The sequence below is a fragment of the Melanotaenia boesemani genome, chromosome 7, assembly GCF_017639745.1.
Source record: "Melanotaenia boesemani isolate fMelBoe1 chromosome 7, fMelBoe1.pri, whole genome shotgun sequence".
Taxonomy (NCBI): domain Eukaryota; kingdom Metazoa; phylum Chordata; class Actinopteri; order Atheriniformes; family Melanotaeniidae; genus Melanotaenia; species Melanotaenia boesemani.
The window spans coordinates 12334739-12358789 of record NC_055688.1 but is presented as its reverse complement, the minus strand read 5'-3'; the positions used below and the strand labels follow the sequence as shown (position 1 = coordinate 12358789).

At 39.8% G+C, this 24051-nt stretch overlaps 1 protein-coding gene across 1 annotated transcript in view; it reads left to right on the top strand.

Annotated features, from left to right (window-relative positions):
• Positions 1 to 6: 6 nt before the first annotated feature.
• Positions 7 to 24051, top strand: part of spata5 (spermatogenesis associated 5) — a 131262-nt gene continuing 107217 nt past the window's right edge. The window contains exons 1-11 of the mRNA XM_041989787.1: positions 7 to 422; positions 1647 to 1771; positions 1897 to 2054; positions 3007 to 3065; positions 3346 to 4002; positions 4127 to 4256; positions 4361 to 4417; positions 4647 to 4770; positions 6391 to 6492; positions 6661 to 6814; positions 20815 to 20969. Coding sequence (XP_041845721.1) covers positions 248 to 422; positions 1647 to 1771; positions 1897 to 2054; positions 3007 to 3065; positions 3346 to 4002; positions 4127 to 4256; positions 4361 to 4417; positions 4647 to 4770; positions 6391 to 6492; positions 6661 to 6814; positions 20815 to 20969 — 1896 coding nt within the window. The 5' untranslated portion in view covers positions 7 to 247. The remainder of the gene's footprint in view (positions 423 to 1646; positions 1772 to 1896; positions 2055 to 3006; positions 3066 to 3345; positions 4003 to 4126; positions 4257 to 4360; positions 4418 to 4646; positions 4771 to 6390; positions 6493 to 6660; positions 6815 to 20814; positions 20970 to 24051) is intronic.

The window sequence follows — 24051 nt, the reverse complement described above, 5'->3', positions numbered from 1 at the left end:
ATATATTTGGCTCATTAAATCGTTTATTTACATGAAAATTATTATTATTCAGGTTAATAGATATATGATAATTTGTGGTTGTAAATAACTATTTCTTTAATTAGTTATAAAGTGCACATCATCAGCCACGTATGTCGGGATTTACGGTAACGGGGGGCGGGACTAAATTTCAACCAGGAAGTTTACAACGCCGCTCCATGTTTACACACGTTTGCCTTTTCACGTGGATATTACGTTTACTGGTGATATGTCCTCAAAGAAAAATAAATCAAAATCTAAAAAAGCCAGTGAAGGAGATAATTCACTGGTGTTAAAGCAGGAGACGAGTGACCCATCAAACCTGCAGACATCTCGTCAAGACGAAGGGAGCTGCAAAAGTTCCAGCTGCAACTCATTCACTGTAATCGATTTCATTGAAAAAGGTAAGATGTTTCAGGCACAACCCTAAAACTTTTACAGTTTTAACTAATTTAAATTTAGCCAGCAAAGGAGGGATTTTAGGATGGATACCGTTAGAATGATAATGACTGATGCTACTCCATCTTTACAACAGATATGCAATTTTATTCAGAATCAGCTTCAAGCATGTGTTTGCCCAAAGTCTAAAATCGGTTCTCGAGGGCTGCAGGTTTTCAATGTGTCCCTGCTCCAACATCCCTGATTCAAATTAAATGGTACCAACAGCCTATAAAGTTCTGCACAATGACTAATTGAATTGAGTCAGGCGTGTTGTAGCAGGGATACACTGAAAACCTACAGGATTGTGGCCCTTGAGGTACGGAGCTAGACACCTCTGGCTAAGAAAATGTGGTTCAGCTTTCAGGCCGTGTATTCCAATTTTTTCAATTTTTTTTTTATCGTTGCGTGGTGACACACAAACAAGCAGGCCATCCATAAACCAACTGGTCAGTGATTTTACTAACAAATGCAGGGGCGACTCTAGAGAACTTTTGATTGGGGTCCCAGGTAGTGTGACAGACTGGGAAGAGGGTGGTACATGCAAAGCTCCGTTACCACCAGCAGGTCTGGCACAGTATGATGCAGTTTGGTAAATCCTGATCTCTGTTGTGTTTCCACAGCCAAGGTATGGCATAGGCCGGATAATATAGATGCCTCAGCTGTGTAATAGTGTGATGTCATTGCGGTTGCAAAGCCTTCAACACCTAAACAAAGGACAAGAATAGAGGACATCCAGCCAGATCCGTTGATGGAAGCAGGGCTTGAATAATACGTTAAAGCTTTAATAGGAAAGATCTACATTTTAAGAAATAATGAACTTATTATTAAAACTAAAGTGGAAATGTCATTTAAAAAGTAAGGCAAAATTTGTAAAAGCAAACAGATACTGGTGTTCATTCAGCGATTATTTTATTTGGGATAGCCTTTAATCACTATTATGCATAGAAATGAGATGCTTTATTGATAAGAAACGCAATACCTTTGTGCCTAGTCAGTTTTTATTGGTGTTTATTCAGCATGTCTGGGTAATTATTTTGCGGTCATTACATCTAGTGTTAATGTGACTATTACATTGAACATATTCATAGTAGATAAACAATTAAAATTTAAAATGGGTATTGTGACATTTAGTGTTAGTGTTTGCAGAAGATATGAGTCTAACTAATGACCTTGTTTTTGACTCCAAGCTGATGACAAAACACCCAAAAGCTGCAGATTAACTTTGGCCCAAATGGGCCTCAATTCCATGAAGTCCGCCGGTGTTTGCATTGGGAGGCCAGTCCTGATGACGAGTACTGCTGGACTACAGGAGGTATCCTCTTCTCTTCCATTAAAATTAATAATGTTCTCAGTATTTCACTTTCTTGACCTTGAATCTACCTTTAAATCCTTTGCAGCCGTGATAGCTTTTACATTTTTTTTCCTTCTTCCTTTCAGGTGTGCCTGGGATGGCCTGTTGCATCTTTTCCAGGCGGAAAGGTTGGTCTTCAGAAATGTGCCCAGAGCAACCTCAGAGTTAAATCAGGTGATGCTGTGATGCTACACCCGATAGCAGGCCCCGTTCTTCAGGCTGAAGAGGTCGTTCTCTGTAAAAGGTAAAGTTAATCTGGCTCTCTATAAAAACTTGTACAGTATACACAGTCATGCCACAAAGAAAGCATAATCATTTTCAGTTTTGAGGTTTTAAAACTGTTTGTTGGTCAAAATGACTACATCGTCTGGTCCCCACCAAGTCTCAAAATTAGGCATTCATATATAAAAAAAAAAAAAGAGGGTAAATTGTCGCCAGATGCTGCAATAAAACCAAGCACCTGATTAACTGACCATCATCATCAGTAAGACTGAACACCGGATTAAAACCAGAAGGTTGGCAGTTCTCTTGTCTGGAGCATTGAGGTGTGTATTAGCACAATGTCACGGAGGAAAGACATCAAAATTGCTCTTAGAGGGGAACATTTTGTTGTCCATCAGTTTGGTAGAGTGTGTAAGGCCATTCCCAAACTATTTGGATTCCATCATTCTACAACGAGAAAGATTTAAAAGTGGAAAACATTCTAGACACTTACCAGTCTACCCAGGAGTTAGCATCCCAGCAAGTTTACACACTTTATTAAATACCCCCAAATTAATTTAGATTAATAAAACAGTCCTACAGTAAAGTATGCAGTCATGAAAATTTAAATGTTCAATTTTTGCTGAAGCTGCTTAACTCTATTGTCTTCTAGAGGCATCTTGTCCTGTCAACTTTGTAGCGTGTTGATCTACTGCTGAGTAAAAAACAGAAAATTCTCCACCTGACTGATAAATCCCAGTATAAACAGGTGAATGCATTACTGTGATGGGCACATAGTATTATACTAAAAACCTTTTTTTCTTTTTTACCTTTAAAAAACACCCCAAACTATTTTAGGGAGCTTGGGCTTTTTTCTTGTGTATTACAGGTAAATGCTGCCATCTGCTGGATGCAGTATGCAACTGCAGGCTGTGAATTACAAGCAGAGACGTACGTTTGCCAATGTTTCTAAACTACATGTAACTTTTGTTTAGGTCAAACGATGAGATGCTAGACACACCCGAATTCAAGAACTTCTTTCTGAGGTCTCTTGGTAAGTTTATATTTTTGACTCACAGATTTGTAAAGAAAAATATACACAAATCTTTATTTTGGGCAACTTATTTTCTTTTTATGCATATCTGTATACTTTTTATAGTTATCCATTTGCTGAATATACACAGTTACTTGCTTTTTTGTATTGAAACTGATTGTGTGTGCAAAATTTTATAAAAAATTAACATTTAGATTTTTATAATAATTTATCTTTCTGCAGATTCTCTCTTTATTTATTTCCTGGAGTAACTACTGTACATTTATTTGTCTCGTACCAGTTGGAAACATCATTCTGCCAGGAAACATCATCTCACTGAGTTATTTTGGCCGGTCGTGCAGCCTCCGAGTTGACACCGTGAGAGGGGAGGATGGCGTTACCCTCCAGAGACAAGCTCCTCCATCAGGATCAGGCCCTGACACGGAGGAGTTCTCTGTGATGAACTCGGTCTTGGACTCCACATCGGCTGACCTTTCCCTGCAGCTTAGCATGCTCTCTGTGGATGACAGCAGCCAAGAAGCACCAGGCACACCTGGAGAGCCTGCTCCCGCAGTCAGCACCCCGCGGCGACCAGCACCTCTCCTTTCTCTCGCCTCGCCTGCTGATCCCAACACTCCTTCCTCCAACTTCCAGGATCCGTCAACCGCTGGATCTACAGAGATTGCTGTCAGTCTGGAGAGCTCAGTTAGCTCAGAGCAGGCAGAGAGGGAGTCATCAGCACCCCCTGCTGGTTATTTAAATAGTGACACCTTCTACTGTCTCTCGTGCTCTACCAAAGTCAGTTTTAGAAGCAGAGCGAGCCAAATAGATCCAAATGCAGAAGATCAGAGGTCAAAGGTCACCTATAGCATGATTGGTGGACTTAGCAGCCAGTTGGATGTCATCAGAGAAGCCATTGAGCTTCCTCTGAAACACCCTGAGCTGTTTTCCAACTACGGTAGGTCTCAGGTCACACAAGTTAATGTTTAATTTACAGATGTGGTAATAATCTTGTTATTTTGTAATTATAAGATGTTAAATGTATTAATTTATAATATTTGAGCATTAATGAATCTCAACAGGGATCCCACCTCCAAGAGGAGTTCTTTTGTATGGTCCCCCGGGCACAGGAAAGACTATGATTGGACGAGCCATAGCCAATGAGGTCGGAGCTCACATGGTGGTGATCAACGGCCCAGAAATCATGAGCAAGTACGGTCACTGTGCTCAAATACTCGGCTATATTATTATAGTATAACAGTTTTTGGTGGGGGTGAATTATTGTATGAACATTGCAAGATCTTATGTCTTCATAGATTTTATGGTGAAACAGAATCGAGGCTGAGACAAATATTCACCGAGGCATCTCAGAGGTAAACATCAAACCACCTGCTGGGCTCCTAAATGAGGGCATTTCTTACAGAATGGCATAAATAGTTTTATTTAGTTGAAAAATCCATTAACATTCCCCAAAGATGAAACCATCTTGCTAATTTACATGTTGTGATCCCAGTTTTATTTGAAGTCAAAGCACATATTCCTCAAACAAAACCAAACAAGAGTTATGGTTTAACTTTTCCTACATTTTATTTGTTTTGCCAGGCAGCCTGCGATAATCTTTATTGATGAGCTGGATGCCTTGTGCCCAAAGCGAGAGGGGGCTCAGAATGAGGTGGAGAAACGAGTTGTTGCTTCTCTTCTGACTCTGATGGATGGGATCGGTTCGGTAAGTATCTCAACGAGACATTATTCCACAGTGCTGCCCATCTACATTACTATGAATAAGAGATTGTAATCATGGCAGATCTTCTGCAGCTGGGCACAATTGAAATGAAGTCAAACTTGCTATATGTTTATAATATTTCTTTGGTGACTTCAAGATGCTTGTATCTTTATTCCCTAAGTCAGCATTCAGCTGTGCATTTAAATGATAGCTCCAAGAAGGTCGGTGATGCACTGACCTTTAGCTGCTTGCTTAGTCGACACATGACCATAGAGCGTGGCGTTCTGCAACAGAACACGGTTCCATCAGGATTCCTCATTGGAAATGCAGATTGTCATGCAGAAACCATCTCTGCATGCTGGATGCACTTCAGACACTGTGGGTTGGATCTCTGGGGTGTCGTTACTGCTCTGATGAGAAAAAAGATGCACATCCTTAAAGACATTCTGGTAAAGAAATTTCCCTAAGCTTGCCATAAACTGCCAATTTGCCATAACTTTATTCAAGTATAAATGCATGTCCCCAGTGATATTATGCAGATACACCAGATTGCTCTCTTTCCTCTGGTTTCCAGACCTGAGGATCTTTGGACACCAATACCAAATGGTTTGTGCAATGCGGAGAAGCACTTCCTGCTCCTCAGCATTCTTGCCTGTCCTGTAATTTATTTGTGTTTAAATTCTCCCTCCAGTATGAAAATGTGGAAGAAAAGAAATGAACTCATCTTGCAGGCAGACCACCCCAGATAAAGCAGGACTGAGCCAAGTTTAGCATTGGAACAAGGTTGAAAAATTCTTAGTCTTACAAAGCGCTGAAAACCAATAAGCAGAGATCATGAAGTTTTATTTATTTATTTATTTATTAAATCTGCCTTATGTTGATTTTTACATCAGTACCATGATGAAAATCAGAACAATGCAAAAATGGCTTTGTTTAAAAATCAAATATTTCCATGAATTAGTGTTATACTGATAGTACAGGAATGATATTAGCAAAGAACAGTCAACATAACATTTACTGAATATGTTTAATGCTTTTTTAAAAATATCCAATTAGATAATGTTCAATATGTATTTGTAACCATGTGATTTTTAAAATACATTTAAGTAAAATTGAATGAAAAATTTTACTTTTCAGATCTTTAGTATATATATATATATATATATATATATATATATATATATATATATATATATATATATATATATATATTTTTTTTTTTTTTTGTTTTTTTTGTTTTTTTTGTTTTTTTTTTCATAATATTTAGTTTTCCAAAATCTGAGACAAGCAAAAAAAAAGCTTTATTTTAACAGCACTCACCAAAGTTTCTAGTTTTACTCCAGTCGTTTGAAAGTTTAGATTTTTTTAAATAAATACATTTGGGATTTTAGAATATAGATGTTCTGAATTAAATGCAAAAAAGGGCCGTTTTAAATTTTGACTTTTTTCTTTTAATTTGGGTGACTTGCAGAGTCATGTAGAAACCTTTTTGTTTGTTTTTGCAGGTAATTCTGTTGTATACAAATGTTGATCTTGTTCAGCTGTAGTATCTGATCCTAAACCCGCATGACCGCACATTTACACTACATCACAGCAGAGTAAAAGGATCTCCTGTTCTTTCAGGAGGGTCACTCGGGTCAGCTGCTGATCCTGGGGGCCACAAACAGGCCCCAAGCTTTGGACCCGGCCCTGCGCAGGCCAGGACGCTTTGACAAGGAGCTGGAGGTGCGTACTGTCGGGCACTGTGGTCATTTCAAAGACGCCTCCTTTATGAGCATAACTGATATTTGTTGCTGTTTGTTTCTGCTGGAAATATTTTCACCAGTTCCCGTCGTGGACTTGCTCATTAAAGTGAATGAGGTCCGTTGTGTATTGTTGGTTTCTTGCTGGCAGGTGGGAGTTCCTGGTAGTGTGGAGCGGGCGGATATTTTGCAAAAGCAGCTGAGTTTGGTACCGTGCAGCGCCACCACCGAGGAGCTGACGCAGCTGGCAGACGCCGCTCATGGATATGTTGGAGCAGATCTGGCAGCTGTTTGCAAAGAAGCAGGCAAGTGAAACCCGTCCCACAAAAAGCTTCTGAATGTCTGAAACATGCTTTTGAGGTGTTGAACTCTAATGGACATCCAGAACTACTTTGGGTTGTGAGGGTGTTGGTTTGAATGTGTCCTGTACAAAATACACTCAACAATGTCACATCTTAGATTTTTGGATACTTTATTATAACCGCAATTTCACAAAAAGTTTAGACTGTGTGTAAAATATAAACAAAAATCTCATAAAGCCAAATTTAACATATCAGCTGTTGAAACGGAGACATTTTACTATTTCATGCTAAATATTTGCCCATTTTGAATTTAATGGCTGCAACACATCTCAAAACAGTTTAACTGGAGTGATGTTTGTCCCTGTGTATTCAATTTAAATCAGTTCAGCTTTATTTGTATAGCACCAACTCACAACAAGTCATGATCCAGTTAGAACAAATCCATATTAGTACAATTTATAATAACTGTGTTCATACAAAACAGTTTTAAGAACTTTCAGCAAACATCTTGACATATTGTCCCGTTCTGGTCGGATGCAGGATTCTAGCTGCTCTACAGTCCCAGACCTTCATTGATGGGTTTCTTATTTAATATTCCCCTAAATGTTTTCTATTAGTGAAAGTTCTGGACTGCAGGCAGACAAGTTCAGCATCCGGACTCTTCTCTTGTGAAGCAGTTTGTGTCAGACTGCTGAACCATCCGAGGGACTCTGCTTCTCTGAAATGCTCCTTTTTTTGCTTAGTCATGCTACTGAACTAATAAAAGTAATTAGTTGTGAAATGTCCTTCCGGATGTTTTTGGTTTGTACCAGTTACTTTCCAGCAACGTTTTGTTGCCCTTGTTCCAACTTTTGTGAGATGTGTTGCTGCCATCAACTTCAAAATGAGCTAATATTTTCCATGAAAAGATAAAATGTCTTAGTTTCAACATCTATATGTTGGTTATCTTCTATTGGAAATAAAATGTGGGTTTATAAGAACAGCAAATCATTGCATTCGGTTTTTATTTACATTTTACACAGTGTCCCACTTTTCTCGGAATTGGGTTGATGTAGGGAAAAAAAAGCCTTTCAAATCAGAAACATTCTCTTCTACTATGAGCAGTTGTTATGAAGTGTCACTGCTCTTATTTGGATTAATTTCCTCTTTGCATTTCCTGAAAACAACATAATTCTGAAAACCAAAACACAGTTGTGCATGGCAGCCGGCCCAGACTTGCTCTCTTTTAGTCATTGTCTTGCCTCGAGGGCCGAGGCATCCAGCCCACAAATAAATATGAATGACAGTTTGTTATTGAGTTTTAAGTACATTTTAGGCCTCGTATTGTTTTGTGTCTTTGTCCGGACCGCACCTTTGCTTCAAGAACTTTGCCCAAAGCACGCTTCCTACTGGATTATTGCTTTCATATTTAATTTTTACCAAGTTTTTGAGATGTTTTCTTAGGCTGACTTACATTCCTGCCACCATTTTGAACACAAAGATCAGCCAAACCTTTATTTGATTTTATTTATTTATATATACATGAATACACAGGAGACTGTTGGAACTTTATGTGGAATTCTGATCCCAGAGAGAGAAACCACTTTAACCACCACTTGTTGTGAAATTCCTCTGCCCCTTCAACCCTGGGATGGTTGGAGTGCCTCAAAGCATCCCACCTCATATCCTGAGGACAAGCACAGGGGCTTACACGTGTGTGTGTATGCGTGTGTGTGGGGGCTCTGCATGTGCTCGATTGTGGGTGTGTGTGTGTGTGCAATTGCACGAGCCTATTTGTTTTTCTGTGCATATGTGTCTGCGTGCGACCCCTCCTGGGTGGTCCTCACTGCCTCTGGTACTTGGCGTATCGCCTTCCAGCTTGAGGAGGGAGCTGGAGCTGCTGTGCGGAAGCACTCTGGCAAAGAGCATGATTTACTGTCCACAAAGGGCCAGACGTGACTGGCAGTGTTTTCTGAGAAACCCCCTCATGCCCCTGAGGGAGACAACAACCTCCCCAACCCTGTTTGATTCAAAAATCTCCAAACCAAAATCACTTAAAGAAATGCGGGGCCTTGCAAGTATCCCACAGGAGGGCTAACTCTGAGAGCTCTGAAAGATTAGTTCTGACTTTATTGCTTTCTGTTGGCTGCTTGAGATGAAATATGATTTTAGTGAAATTTAAAGCTAAGTCACTCACAACTGCTCAGTGGTTGTGTGACAACTTCTTGGCACACACTGCAGACACAATTACTCTGAACTTATTATTTCTTTGCACATTTCCCAGCTTTACACCACATGAACCAGAATTCTTAGAATAATTTTCAGACTGTTTGTGAAATGAGTGAGGGGCTTTTGAGTTTGTGTTTAAGTGAGAATTATGAGGCAGCTTCATTACTTAAAGTATAAAGGAGCAACAAAGACATTTGCCTGGCTGTAAGGTGTGGGAAGGGTCAGCATAGTCGCCTCACAGTGTGAGGGTTCCTGGCATTTGCATGTTCTCTCCATGTATACCTGGTCCTCTTTCATCGTACTGAAAAACATGCATGTTTGATTATCAGGTTATTCTAAATTGAAGAGTGAGGATGCATGCTTGTCTGTGTTGCTCCTGTCATAGACCATGAATAGTATGAAAATGATTAGTTGTGTTTTCATTTCCTAGAGATGCCTATGGTCACCATTCCCACCCTCACACCATGACCATTAGGAGTGCAATGTATCAACGTAGGTGTATTGTTACACCCCTAATGACCATGTAGTAGTCTATTGGGGAAATACAGTAATACTTGTCAGAATATGATATCATTATAATTGCATACACTGATGCATATTGACTGGGTCCATCATAATTTGCACACATTTGACTAGTTGCAACTTGCAGTTTGTGTTGTAGAAAAACAGCATATTTGCTGAAACTGACAGACTTATGGTAGCACTGCATAAGTTTCTAATCCTAAAACTTCATTATTTTGACTCATATTGATTGTACACTTGACGTTTGTTATATACGTTCTTGTCATTACCCTGCAGCATCCCGAGGGAGCGAAACAGCACTTCACTACGTTTCCTTTTTTTTCAGCGTGGGGCATCATATGACAGCTTTGTTTTGTTTTATAGCACTGTATCAAATGCCAGTTTTAAAGGCGCACCATGGCTGATTTCTCAAAGAAATACAAGTGGACATTATCGGAGGAAGCAAGGAGCAGGACAGAAAGGGACAGAGTGAGAGATAAGACGAGGGTCAACATCGGGCTGAGTTTTATTGGCCGGTAGGAGCTCCGAGAAGAGACAGGATGTAATACAAGAGGCGAATCAGCCTTCGTTTAAGGGGCACCAAAGTGTGAATATCTGCCAAAGCTCAGTAGAGCTGCTTTAAAGGAACAATGATTGTTAAACATCTAGTAATCAAGTTGGAGACATTAATCATCTAAATATTTTCCCCACCCACTTTCATGTGTATCAGTAAGCTGAACTACCTGTTCAGAAGTAAACAAGCAACTTTAGTGTGACTCTAAAGACCTTTACTCCTAATTAATGATTTCTAGTTTGGAAATGTCACAGTAATAATCATTCTTGTGTTTTGCGTTGCCTATCTTTTATTCATTTAACTTCTTTATGTTTTAGCTTCTTTGATGAGACGTTCCTGTCAGTTCTTGCATTTGATAATCAGTATCGCCCTCCATTTATCTAATGTTTCCCACATTACAGTTTAAACATTCACTGTTTGCTTTTTCCCCCTCTAACAGTTCTCTTCTCCTTCTTTTTGTGGTAATATTGCTGTTCATCCATGTAGGCCCCACTGCGTTAATATATAAATGGTTCATTCCATGGTAATGAGAACATAACAAACTCCCACACCACTGCCACCGCACATTGCCTGGATACACATAAATAGACTCATCAAATCACACAAAACACATACACATGTTAAATGTTTTTTCCTTTTTAGTTTTCACTGACAAGAACAAAAGCCAGAGAGGCACAAAGACACAGAGACAGAGCTGCAGTTGTTTCCTTCTGCTGCACAGGTAACAATGAGCTGCGGGGGAAGCGTTCGCTCTGTCGCACCACTTCCTGAAAAATAAAAATAAAATGAACGAGGGGGACACATCACGACGGCTGCAACATACTCGGGTCACACAAAAGATCCCCACATTGCACAGCTGCAGAAGAACATGCCCACGTACACACTTGCGGCTTCTATATTTGATGCATGCAAGGCGCTCGTTTAGGTTTAGGTTTCACATCCTGCCTTCAACACAATACCAGCCTGCTTATAGATCAGAGAGTAAGGCCGTTTAGATCAGTCATTCATATCTGAGGAAAGTCAGAGGGAAGGCTGATTAGGCCAAGGGATTGTGTGCATGTACTTTTCTTTGTGTGGATAAGAATGGATGGAAATCTTGATGTCATTAGCGAAGTTTTTGTTTGTCCAGTTGTACTGAGCCGCAGGAACAACTTTTTGATGACAGATGTTTTATAATCAGCATATAATTATAGCTGATCGTGACACACTCAGTTTAGAACTCAATGTAATGGAAGAGCACACTCATGTTAGATCTATTAAAGTCTGTTTTTATCAAGGTCACCTCAAATCCCTTTTAAGCCCCTCCTGAGTCCTCAAATTATGCAGGAAATCTGTGCTTTATATCATGCACACTGACCAAGGGAATCCAGGTTGAACACTGTGATCCCTTAATGGAAAGAAGGATTTCTAAACTTGGAAAAGGAAAAGAAAAGACAATTGCATCTCAATATGAAGAAGATACCAGGATTTTTTTATCTTACTTTTGCTGATAGATGTGCTCTGATTTTCTTACTTATACAGATTGTAAGAGCTAAAACTAAATTTCTAATTAAGATCTGATGAACAAAAAGTGAAGGTCAGAGGTCACTTAGATATAATAAGTCTCTTCATGTTACTGGAGGGACTATTCCTCCAAGTTGTACTCCATTTGGAAAGTGGGATGTCAGTGGTGAAGTGAAGCAGTGTTCTGCAGGTGTTTGTTTAATTTCCTTGCTCATTATTGAAAATTCTCTTTTTGTTTTTCCAGGTTCTGTTTGCTTCCTATATTGCCTCAAAACCCTCTTTGTTTTTCACCTTAGGTAACCAGGATGAGCACACTGGTCAAATATCGATAATTTGTGACAACAGAGGGCTATGAAAAATCATGTGTTTCACTTGCAACACCATGTAGTTTTTAGACATGTGGAACACATATTGAACAAATTGAAATACACATTTTGCACATGGCTAACAGGGTTTTGCAATATTTGTGTTAATGCGTGAGATGCATGCAAATTCGCACATGAAACCTGTCACATGGTTCCCATGTGTAATCAGTGTGTTTTATGTAGGAATTCACATCTGATTATATAGATTTTACATGAGAATTTACATGGGACACACATGTAGTTTAAAAAATTTGAATAGGTCTTACATGGTATTAGCATGTTCTAATATGGTTTTCACACGGAAATTTAGATGGGATTCACATGAGATTTTGCAGGTTTTATATCAGTGTGCTTAAACAACTTAATAAATATTTTTATCTCAATGTCTTTATTTGATAACATTTGCAAAAAGAAGAAAAAGATCACATATTCTTTTAATAAAGCAGAGAAATACTTTCAAGCGTTGCATCACTTTTTATTGCTGCAGGACAGAATTCTCCTCTTTTGTAGCCCTGAATGGGGACCTCTAGTGGTCAAATACTATATTGCGTTATCATGGAGGGAGGATGGGCTGAACTCCACTGAGTAATAGATTAGAATTTTATTCCTAGAGTAATAACGGCTGATGCTTCTTTAATGGTGTGTTTGGCTCTTTTCCAGATGTGCTTTTAAGGATGTTTTCTCTATTTTGATTTATACTTTAATACTGAGTTAAGAATTTAGGAGTCAGATGGAAAATATTCCCACTGATTAAACCATTTTTCTCTGCTTTCACTTGAAGTTGCTGAATTTCTGTCAAACACACTTTGCCAAGCGTTTCCTCTCTAAGGTGACTGTAGCTAAAGAGGATGTGACTTTCATCATAGTCTCATACGAGTCGACAGATTTATGTACACATTAAGATGATCTGCTGGGCTGAGTTAGTCACAGCAGAAAAATATACAGCCTGCATTCCACAAACTATTTATAAACATTTTCCTGACACTGTTTCAGCTACATCTGATGTAGCACCTCATCTTCTCATTCTGACATACCAAATTTGTGGAAGCACACACACCAGAACAGGACAGGCTGGAGATAGTCGTTTTTAGAAATTTTATTTCTTGTAAGCTACAACAGTCATAGGTCTGTGTTTCCATGTTTGATATGACTCCATTTGAAATGCTTTTCAAAGTAGGAGGATGTTTGGTGAAATATTAAATGAATACAAAGCAACTATGTATTTACTTAATATCCATTTGATAATGTTTGGTTTGTTCCTAAAATAAAAAAACAAAAGTTGCAAACTACTGTTGCCAATTAAAAGGCTAGATTACACTTTTCTAATAGGAAACATCATGAAAACCAAAATGGTTTTGGAGCGGCATTTAAACTACATCAACATGTACAAGCAAAGTGTGGACAAGACTTAGGGTAGTTCATCTATGAAACATGGAGGTCCTCATGGAGCACATTTACTTTTCAGATGAACAAAGACTCAAAACATACCACTGATTCAACATAGGAGGGTTGAATACCCTATAACTGAGCTGTATTTAACTTGCTAAAGACAAAGAAATGCCCACAAATGCTCAGGGCGGTTGCAGTGATGGTTCCATAGGTTTTCGGTCATTCAGGACATACCAAGTTCTTCTTCAACAAACTCTTAAAGCAATTGGACTTCTTTTTTTTCAGTACTTTCTCTCACCTGAAAGTCTTAATCAGTTCTGATTGACTGCTGGGGGAGTTTACAGCTTGTAAATTGTTATTGGACTGCTATTTCAACTTTGAGAGTTGTTGTCATCATGTGTGTCTTTTCTTCCACAACAAAAATGGCTTCTTGCATTCAAACTGCTACTCCTGAATGTGTTCATTACTGTTCTTAGGAGTCTCCATCCACTCATGAAGTATTTTGAAAAGCTTTGTACACTCTTTTCTTTACTTTACTGCATCTGCAGTTTGATTTTTGGGTGTTTTATCTTTCACATGAACTAATTTTTTGTCAGAGCATGTTGTTTGATTTTAGGAGCACTGGGAAGTTGTGTTTGAAAACGATCCTTCTCAGTATTTCAGAAGCTCCTGTAATCCATAGAATGATTATATTTTTGCACCTGTTCTTCAGTATTAACCCTTTAAAACCATATGCATTATACTGTATACATATAGTTTCTGAAACCTGTTTCATCATGGTAAAAACTTGGCAACAAACCGCTGCTGTATACAATCTGATGCTTGTCTTCTGCCCCCTGGTGGACACCTTTTGCACTACAGCAATTCTGACTTATTACATTGTAATAAGTTGTTCAAGAAGTAGAAAAGTAGTCCAGTTACCACCTATTTAAGCACATAGAGCTGCAGTAACCTTACGAGTCGTCCAGCACAGGGTGAGTTGTTAAATCCTGAACCTTCCCTCCAAATAAAATGTCATTACAATCAAATCAAAGTTGAGATTTTGCACTTGAAGTCTGTTTCGTTTATTACAAAAGTAATTTCTATATGTTTTAGTAAAAAATAGAAATAATTTACCAAGCTTCTTAGAGGGGAATATTTGTTTCTGCTTCACCAATGATGTGTATGTCTGTGTGTGTATGTAAATTATTTGCTAAGCTCTGTGACTGTAGGAGCACTGAAGGGGAAAAGTGGTTAATAAAGCGCTCTGCAGATTGAGAAAAGGCAGCTAAACCTTTGGTTTTGATTTTTTTTTTCCCCCACAAGATCTACACTAAAAATCTCCTATAAAACCACAAAGGCGCAAATTTCTTCTGATCTTATTTCCTTAAATTCTACATTGACCCTGTTCCCAACCCACCAGAAATTACATAAAGCAGAGTTTTGTGATGAATCCCTTTAGGTGTTCTTTGTGGTGTGAGAGGCTATCATGTGGTCTCGTGGAGCCTTGCAGAATCTGGCCGTCTCGCTGTCATCCTGCTGGCGTTGGACTGATCCCGGTGCAAGCAGATGACTCATTTCCACAGTCTAAACAGTGCAAACTGTGTGTGTGAGTGTGCACTGTTATGTCGGGGCGTGCATGCTCTTGTGTGCGCTTGTTTGGTTTGTGCCACATCCGGTTTGTGCCACTGTTTACAAGCCTTTCTAAACAGGGGAAGCCCTGTGAAACAAAAAGAGCGAGTAAAATTGATTATGTTGAATAATAAACACAAAACTCTGTGCTGTGTCAGCTGAATGCACGCTGGTGTTTGCACGTTGGTCATTTGTCGGCAAAGATCAGACTTGATATTTAGCATCCGCTTCTTGAAATCTGATTCAATGACCTAAATGATTTATTCTGCAAAAGTGCAAAGCGATTTGGCTAAAAAGTTAAGTAAAAATCCCTAAACATAAATATTTAGTTTGAGAGGTTTTAACCAAAACTATTGATCTTCATGGCCAGTAGGGTGCAGGAAGTGAGTACTAGAGACGACTCCGGAGTGCAAAATCCAGGAGGAAGAATGGCGGCAAAAACCAGCCGAGTTTTCTGTGTTTGACATAAATTCTGCAGTGGACGACTAAATTGGCCAAACAGTGCTAAATGCTCGCTGATGTTTACAGCAGCAGCCTTGCCTTATAAAGGGCTTTTTCCAACTCGTTTGTCCTTTTAAAGACACTGTAGGAATTTCAGGACAAGCCACATAAATATCAGTCAGATCAGCATGTGAAGTTTATTTGAGGCCTCTGTTTATAATATCCGGAAATGTGCTGCTTGTACTCCTTAACCCCTGCACTTACCTTTACCCAGTGACAGCTGTGTGTGTGTGTGGGGGGGGGGGGTGTGTGTGTCTGTGTGAGTTCAACCCCCCTACACCTTTTCCTCATGTTTACAGTGTGTGAGCACATGTATTTGTCATCTCTGCATGCATGTGTGTGCGCGCCCGAAAAGCACACATTATTGCCGTGTTTCAGCTCCGGGAACAGATGTTGGGCATTTTAAATACAGGTGCAGAGACCGTTCTGGAAGCCCCAGCGAGTAATGAAAACGTTCCTGTGGTTTTGTAATGGTGTAATGCCAAAACTATGTCACAATTCAATGAAGGGCAGCATCGCAGGGGAGCTGCGGCTCTGACTCGGGATCGCTGATTATTCCATAGTGAAGTGTGGAATACTCTGCTGGAGACGTCTCTTGGAATATATCTAAAAATGTGAGGTTTTACTAGAATAAAGCCAGTAATTCAACTCAGTTTTTGTCTTTATTTTCTCAGAATTGTACTACTTGAACTGAGTTTCATCCGCATTATTTTTCATAGCTGCTTGTCCATCCTTTGCAGACGCAGAGAGATTCTCCAAAAACTGCTCTGTGTTTTATTTTGTGTATGTTGCTACATTATATTTTTTAAATACTTTGACCACACTTTTAATTACTTTTTAAACACACGTGAACATTCACCTGCTATTTTGTTGGGTACAACTTGCTAGTACCGGGTGTGACCCCCTTTTGCCTTCAAAACTTCTTCAATTCTACATTGTATAGATTAAACAAGGAGTTAGAAAAATGTGGAAATCAGTATCATACAGTTTCTGCAAATTTGTCAGCTGCATGTCCATGATGAGAATCTCCTATTCCACCACATCCATGGATTGGGATCTGGTCACTGTGGAGGCCATTGTCGTGTTCAAGAAACCAGTTAGAGATGGGTTGAGCTTTGTGACATGGTGCATTATCCTGCTGGAAGTAGCCATCAGATGATGGTACACTGTGGTCATAAAGGGATGGACATGGTCAGAATCAATACTCGGGTAGGCTGTGGTGGTTAAATCACGATCAACTGGTATTAAGGGCCCTAAAGTGTGCCAAGAAAATATCCATATTATGTTGTTGATACAAGACAGAATGAATTCATGCTATCATGTTGGTTTTACCAAATTCTCACCCTACCATCTGAATGTGATGGATGAAATGGAGACTCATGATACCAAGAAACATTTTTCCAATCTTCTATTTCCAAGTTTTTGTTAATCAGTGTGTACTGTAGCCTCGGGTTCCTGTTCTCAGCTGACAGGAATGCTACCCTGTGTTGTCTTCTGCTGCTGTAGCCCATCTGCTTGTATTCCTTGCTTGGAACCAGTGGTTATTTGAGTTACTGCTGCCTTTCTATCATCTCCATCCTGTCTGCCCATTCTTCTCTGACCTCTGACATCAGCAAGGCATTTGTTTTTTGTTCCAGACAGCTGCTGCTCACTGGATATTTTCTCTTTTTCGCACCACTCTTTGTAAACCCTTTAGATGGGTGTTTGTGAAAATCCCAGTAGATCAGCAGTTTCTGAAATGCCACATTCAAAGTCAGTTAAATCCTCTTTCTTCTTCATTCTGATGCTCAGTTTGAGCTTCAGCCAGTCATTTTTGCCTGCATAAATGCTTTGAGTTGCTGCCATGTTATTGACTGACTTAATATTTGTGTTAATAAGCAATATAACAGGCGTATCTACTAAAGTGTGTATGGATATGTTGGACATTCAGGTTGAATTGGTTCAATTATTTGTAGGACAGATTTTCACATTTCTGGTGTTCGGTACCAGAGTTTTTGGGACATTAAAGCAAAGAGGGGTTGTTACTTTAAATACAAAAGCTTAATGTGGATGCCATATTTGTGCCAGTGCAGCTCAACTACTGTAAAAAAAAAAAAGGTGTCATTGGCACTGCTGTCACTGGAATAGTTATTAGTTTGTGTGTACATGGCAACCCCATTTTCATGGGAAAAGCTGAAGCAAAGCAGAGCGGGAGGTTGATGAACCTGCAAGTAAAGTCCAGGTTCTGCTTTAGTATTAGCTCTCTCTAGACAGTAAGCATGCATGATTTGTGTTGAAGCTTCTTGTGGTCTCATCTCGAACTAAAGTTTCTCTGAAATGTATAGTGTGAATCTTGTTTTATGCTTTCAGTATGTTCCTCTGTGGAAGGAGCATGCTTGGTATGAGCATAAGCAGAGGTGACCCCTGCCGAGAAGATTTGGAGTAAAGTCTGTTTTGGATGCATGTAATTAAAACCATGCGTGTTGCAAAAAACCACAAATAATCATTCTCTGCTTTCCCTTGGCCAACCCCAGCTCTGTGAAATCGGTTCCTCCCTCTCATTCATACCTAGTTTGGACTGTTTTGCAAATGTGCATTTTTTGTTAATTAAGGAGGCCCCTTTTTTCTCTCAGCTCCCAATAGACCTCTGGTAAGTTGTTAAGCATTCTAAAAAAAAAAACAGGAAAAGACACAAGAAAACGACTCCACATAAGGTTCATATTAAACTCTGTTGTGTCTCTTTTTTCTTCTCCCTTCCCATCGGATGTTTTCATAACTAAACCAAATGTGTTTGGAGTCAGCCAAGAGTAGTTAAGAGAGAGCGAATCCCTAAAGCAAAAATGTTGAAGTCACATTGTTGAATCAAGTTTCCACGCTCCCTCTGGGCATCCGGGATGGACTCGGAGCTCTGTGGCTCGTGACCCTCTTGTCCTCCTCCAGGTTCTGCTGCTTCTCCGAGGCTTTTCATTACTGCTGGCAGTCTGCTCAACTTCACTCCAGACCATTTCAGATGTGTCCCGGTGAAAACGTTTATTAAACATTTGTCATTTTCATTCTGTGGAGACTTGTCTGGAGCCATAATATTGACTGGAAACTCTCAGTCTTGGCTTATTGCAAAAAATGTAGTAATTGAGGATTGAAATGCAGGAAAAAGTCAGATTTTGTTGTGGAAAATTAATCAAAAAAGTTACTACTGTTTTTCAGCAACATTTCTGTGTTGTACATTTTCATGTGGATGTTTTATAGAAGTCTGTAAGTAGAGAAAAGAAAAAAGAGGTAGTTTTCAGCTGCAGAAAGTGTCTGTTAACAAGACATAAACACAACTTGTTTTCACTCTTCCATCATCCTCTCATCATTAAGGAGTCCAAGGCCCTCCACCTTCTCAGGGCTGGGAGCTGATAGTTTGGTTTTAGTGCACATGGTGTTGTGGCTGGTGCTTCTCATCTCCCTCCTCGCTCCGACTTCTTTCCACATCCTCTCCTGCAATGCTGCGACCGTTCAGCTCGGACCAGATGTTTTTTGTGCAGCTCATACGCCGCGCTGCTCCAAAGCTTTAACACAGACAAAGAAGCTGAGGCGGCAGCCAGATGGGATGATGGGATTGTTTAGACCTCTGGGGATTGAGAATGAAGATGGGTGCGTCTAGAGGGAGAGAGCGAGAGCAAAAGATGAGGGAAAAACGACGACGCGAGGGAGCCGAGACTGGGGAATACGTTGACCTCGGCTTGGAAGGGTCCAAACAACACAAACCTGCTTGAGTTAATCTAGTTCCTCCTTCTTCTCTTCTTCTTTTCTTGTCTGTCTGTCCGTCTAGGCCATGGAAAATATAAACAGGATGCAGTAATCTCTGATCGTAAATCCCCTCTCGTCTGCTCTCTGGCCCCCTGCCCTGGACCACGTCCGTTCCCCTACAGTCCTCGCCACTCCATCTCCTGCCCAAACCCCCCGCCCCCACCCAGCTCTTTTTACTGAGAGAAGGAAGCCAAGAGTTTGTGTGTGTGTAAATTTGTGTGATGTGTGCACATGTGCGTCAAGGATAGTTGTGTGACTAATACGATGTTAGCCAACTCTCGGGTTTGGGGTTGTGGGCTGGTTTTGTAACTTCTAATCATTGCCCACATTCAGTGTGTAATTGACCGAGAGGAGACCTGTTCTCCCAATCTGCACAGCTAGATACAAGCTCATGCACACGTGCCATTTTCTATAATTTTGTACTTTTTGCTTCTTTTGTCAATTCTGCTATACTTTTAGTAATCTCCACATGCAACACTGCCACCACATCTACCCACAAACAATTTTCATTCTTCAAGTAAATTGAAAATAATTACTAAACATATCAGACTTGTTTCATTCCCTGTGCATGTAACTGATGTTTACAGCCACCCTGCATTTGTTTTTAGAAATCTGTTGTCACCTTTGCTGTAAATTTTAGAAACTTTGTAAAGGAAGGGCGCAGGCTACTTAAACAAACCTGGACTAAAAGGACATCCTTAGTTGAGAATGTGCTTCAGAACAAGATCCCTCATCAATCTTCCTTTCCCTCTGTGACATGGATAACAAGTGTGACTGTTGAAACAGAATTCCGAAACGCTTCCCTCACTGATTGTGGAAAAAGACTCCAAAGTCAAAAGGAAGTTACTAAACAAGACTCTTGACCACAGCTGCTCTACATGCAGCAGTACAACATTTTTTAAAAGTAGCAGATGCGTTTAACAAGCTTTCTAGTTGTAAAATAAAATTTAAAAAATAGTTTTTTTTTGTTGTTTTCTTCATAAATGTTGTATATCAGTCAGTCTTTGACAAATGAATCTGCACTGACTCTTTTTGGAGGAAGAAACATATCTCTTTGATTACTGAAAGGAGTGTTTGTTTTCTCATTTCCTTTTTTATTTGCATGCAGAGTGAAGGTATTCAACCCTGACACACTTCCCTTAAGTGTGCTTTATTCTCTTCTCAGCTATTTTAAGGGGAATTAGTTTTCATTTGAATATTTGGATTTGCTTGGCATGCCTCATCACAATAAGACCGAATGTTCTGAGTTAAAAAAGTTGGACTGGGTACATATGAAAACAAGACTGGCATTGCTTATTTAGGCACCAATTTCAGATCACTTTTAACTCCTCAAAACAGTGTTTTATATTCTAAATGATTCAACTTTTCTCTAGTATATGATTCTTCATTTCCTCAAGTAAAACTTTGTAAAGTGATGGCTTGCTTCCATGATTACTTTCAAGTTATATCATTGTAATGTTATACAAATGTCAGCGAAATGATTAAACTGTCTGTCCAGTTGGTTTACTGATGTAGCTTGTCTCCTTTGTTCAGCATGGCTGGTAAATAGGATTTAACCATTGCACAATTTCTTCATGCAGGTCTGCATGCACTAAAGCGAGCACTAGCAGGTTCCCAAGTGGCATCAGACCAGCAGCTGAAGGGAACCGTGACGGTCACTCTGCAGGACCTCCAGTGGGCCATGTCTGTGGTGAAGCCAAGTGCCATGAGGGAGGTTGCTGTTGATGTTCCTAAGGTACAGCAACTTCTCACAATCACCATTCCTGTCTGTCATTATTACCTTATTATCCATCCATAAACATTAGATGCCAGCAAAATATTATACAGTGTCACCTCACAGCAAACAGGAAGTATAGAGTTAGTTCAGATATATATATATATATATATTTACACTACTCGACGGGGGAAACAAACAAATAATGAATAATTAAAAAACAAAACAAAACAAAAAAAGAAACAATAAAAATATCACATCATATATGTGTATATTTGTGTATGTATACATGTTTATGTCTGTCTGACCAACGCCAGACCTTTAACGTGCCTGTACACTAGTTGGTCCAGTTAAAATTGCATGAAACTGAAGCTTTTAAAACCAGATTAACACACCAAGATATTGTGGTAGGAGGTCAGATAACCCCTGCAAGGACCAGCTTGCACCACATAAGCTCCAAAGCTTCATATCTTTTGCATCTTTTTGTAAAAAGTACTGATGTCTACACAGCCAAATTGAAAATGAAGAACTCCCAGACTGTTGCTTTGCTCTAACACCAGGTGTCCAAGTCCAGTCGTCGAGATCAAATGAATGGCTCGTTAGCAGGCCTCTGCAGAGCTGAATGACATGCGGATGAGGGAATTCAGCCATTTGATTCAGGTGTGTTAGAGAAGGGATGTATCTACAAAAAGTTGCAGGATAGTAGATCTCGAGGACCAGACTTGGGCACCCCTACAGCGACAGTCATCTGACAAAAATCACCATTCATGGAACCCTAAGATGACATTGGTGTAGTAAAATCAGCTATAATTTTATGTACAGAGTTAGAAGCAGCAGTATGTGTTGAAAAATGTCCCTTCTCTGGTGTCTTATTGTTTGTGTTGGACATTCTTCTGTGAATAACTTCCCGTACAAGGATGGCGATTAGGTCAAAATACAACTGTAGCTTGAGGGTATGAGGGTCGGAGATATTTGCTCCTCTGTAAGGTTCTTGATTATCCACAAAAGGACTCTGTGTCCTATTAATAATTACTATTTGCAAGAACGAAGGACCTGCCTCACCTAGAACATTTATCCCTAAAGTCTGCTGGTGGTTTTCAAACTTTGTTTCTCCCACTAAGATACATCTTCAGCATCTTCAGCAAACTCACCATCAGAATGAGGAAGAAAGTCACTTTGAACGTGGTATGGTTGTAGGTGCCAGACAGGCTGGTGTGAATTATTAAAAACTGCTCATGTACTGGGACTTTCACATACAACCATCTTTAGGGTTTACAGAGAATGGTCTAAATAAAGAGAAAGCATCCAGGTGGCAGCAGTTGTCTGACTGGAAATGCCTTGTTGATGTCAGAAGTCAGGAGAATGGTCAGACTGGTTGGAGATGATAAAAAGGTAACAGCAAATAATCAACCGATATGCAGAATACCATCTCTGCACAACATGCCCCACCTTGAAGCTGCTGGGCTGGGCTACAGCAGCAGACGACCACACCATTTGCCACTCCTGCTAGCTAAGAACAGGAACCTGAGGCTACAGTTCACACCGATTAACCAAAACTGGAAAATAGATAGAAGATTTGAAAAATGTTTCTTTGTGTCATAAGTCTCCATTTCAGCCGCCACAATCTGAAAGTAGGGTGAGAATTTGTGAAAATACCATGACAGTATGTACCCAACCTGCCTTGTATTAATAGTTAAGGCTGCCAGTAGTGGTTTTTGTGTGGGGAGTGTTTTCTTGGCACATTTTGGGCTATTCGAGTACTAACTGAGCATTGTTTAAAAACCACAGCCTACCTTAGTGTCACTGGCCATGTCCATCCCTTTATGACCACTGTACTCCAGTAGCCTTCAGTTACCATATTTCAATGCAACAGAGCACCTTTGGGATGTGGTGGAAAGGGAGATTCTCATCATGGATGTGCAGCAGCTGTGTGATGGCTGCATGTCAATGTGGATCAAAATCTCTGAAGGCAAAGGGTGTCCAACCTGGGACTAAAGTGTATCTAATAAAGGGGCCAGTTAGTGTAAGTGTCACAAGGAATCTGAATACCTAAGTAAATAAGATATTTCCATATTTTAATTTATTAAACTGCAAAATTAAATAGATAAATTAGCAAATCAATCAAGCTACATCAATATGGAAAATATATATAGTTCAAAGGGAAATTAAACAAAATAGAATGTGGAAAATATTTAAGGGTATGAAGGTTTTACATATCTCATATCTCTATCTCTTTTTTGCTTATAAATTTTCCATTTTCATCTCCAACCCCAAACACCACAAACAGCTTGTAAAGGTCAAAACACCAGTAACCTAAACTCTGTAAAGCAAGTACTCAAGACCACCGCATCAGAGTTCCTCTGCTCTGGAGTTAAATGGACATATCATGTAGAAAAGCAGGAGTAAAGCAATCAAGATTTACTGTGGTGAAAACATGAGCAGTTATAACCCATACGTGTCTTGTGAAAACAAATAGGGTTAGCAATGTTCCCAAGCTGTAAGAAAAGCAAGAGTTAGCTGATGAGGAGAAAAACATAGACGGTGGTTAATTTTCATCTGCTGCCGAGTGCTTGATGCCAGTAAAAGGGGGGTAAAAGGAGGCTTGTGGATTGTGACCCTCCCTTCACATGCCTGTCTAGCTCATAGTGTCATTCTTAGTGACACAATCTGTGTTGGATTCTATGTTTTGTAATCGGCATCAGTTGTCAATCACATCCAACTTCATGGCGGCTGTGGGAGGAACTGGACTGGTTTATATCACACAGTCTTTGCCTCGGTTGGAGCACAAAGCACAATTTTAAAAACCTAAACATTGTCATCACTTATCAACACAAGAAAAGCTCATCAACAGAAGCAGTGACTTTGTTTTCCTTCTAAATGCACACAGAGAAATCCCTTGAACTACTCTTTGGGCCACCGACTACAGATTCAGCAGCACTTAAAAGAAAGGGTCAGGAGCTGACGAAGAGTGGAAATGACCCCTTGGTCACTTTACCCTCCGCTGCAACAAAGATGAATCACTTGCTTTTAACAGATGGAGGTAGAGGAGGGCGCAAAAGGTGGGAGGGAGGGGAAGGAGGGATGAGAGGACAGCGGTGAGACT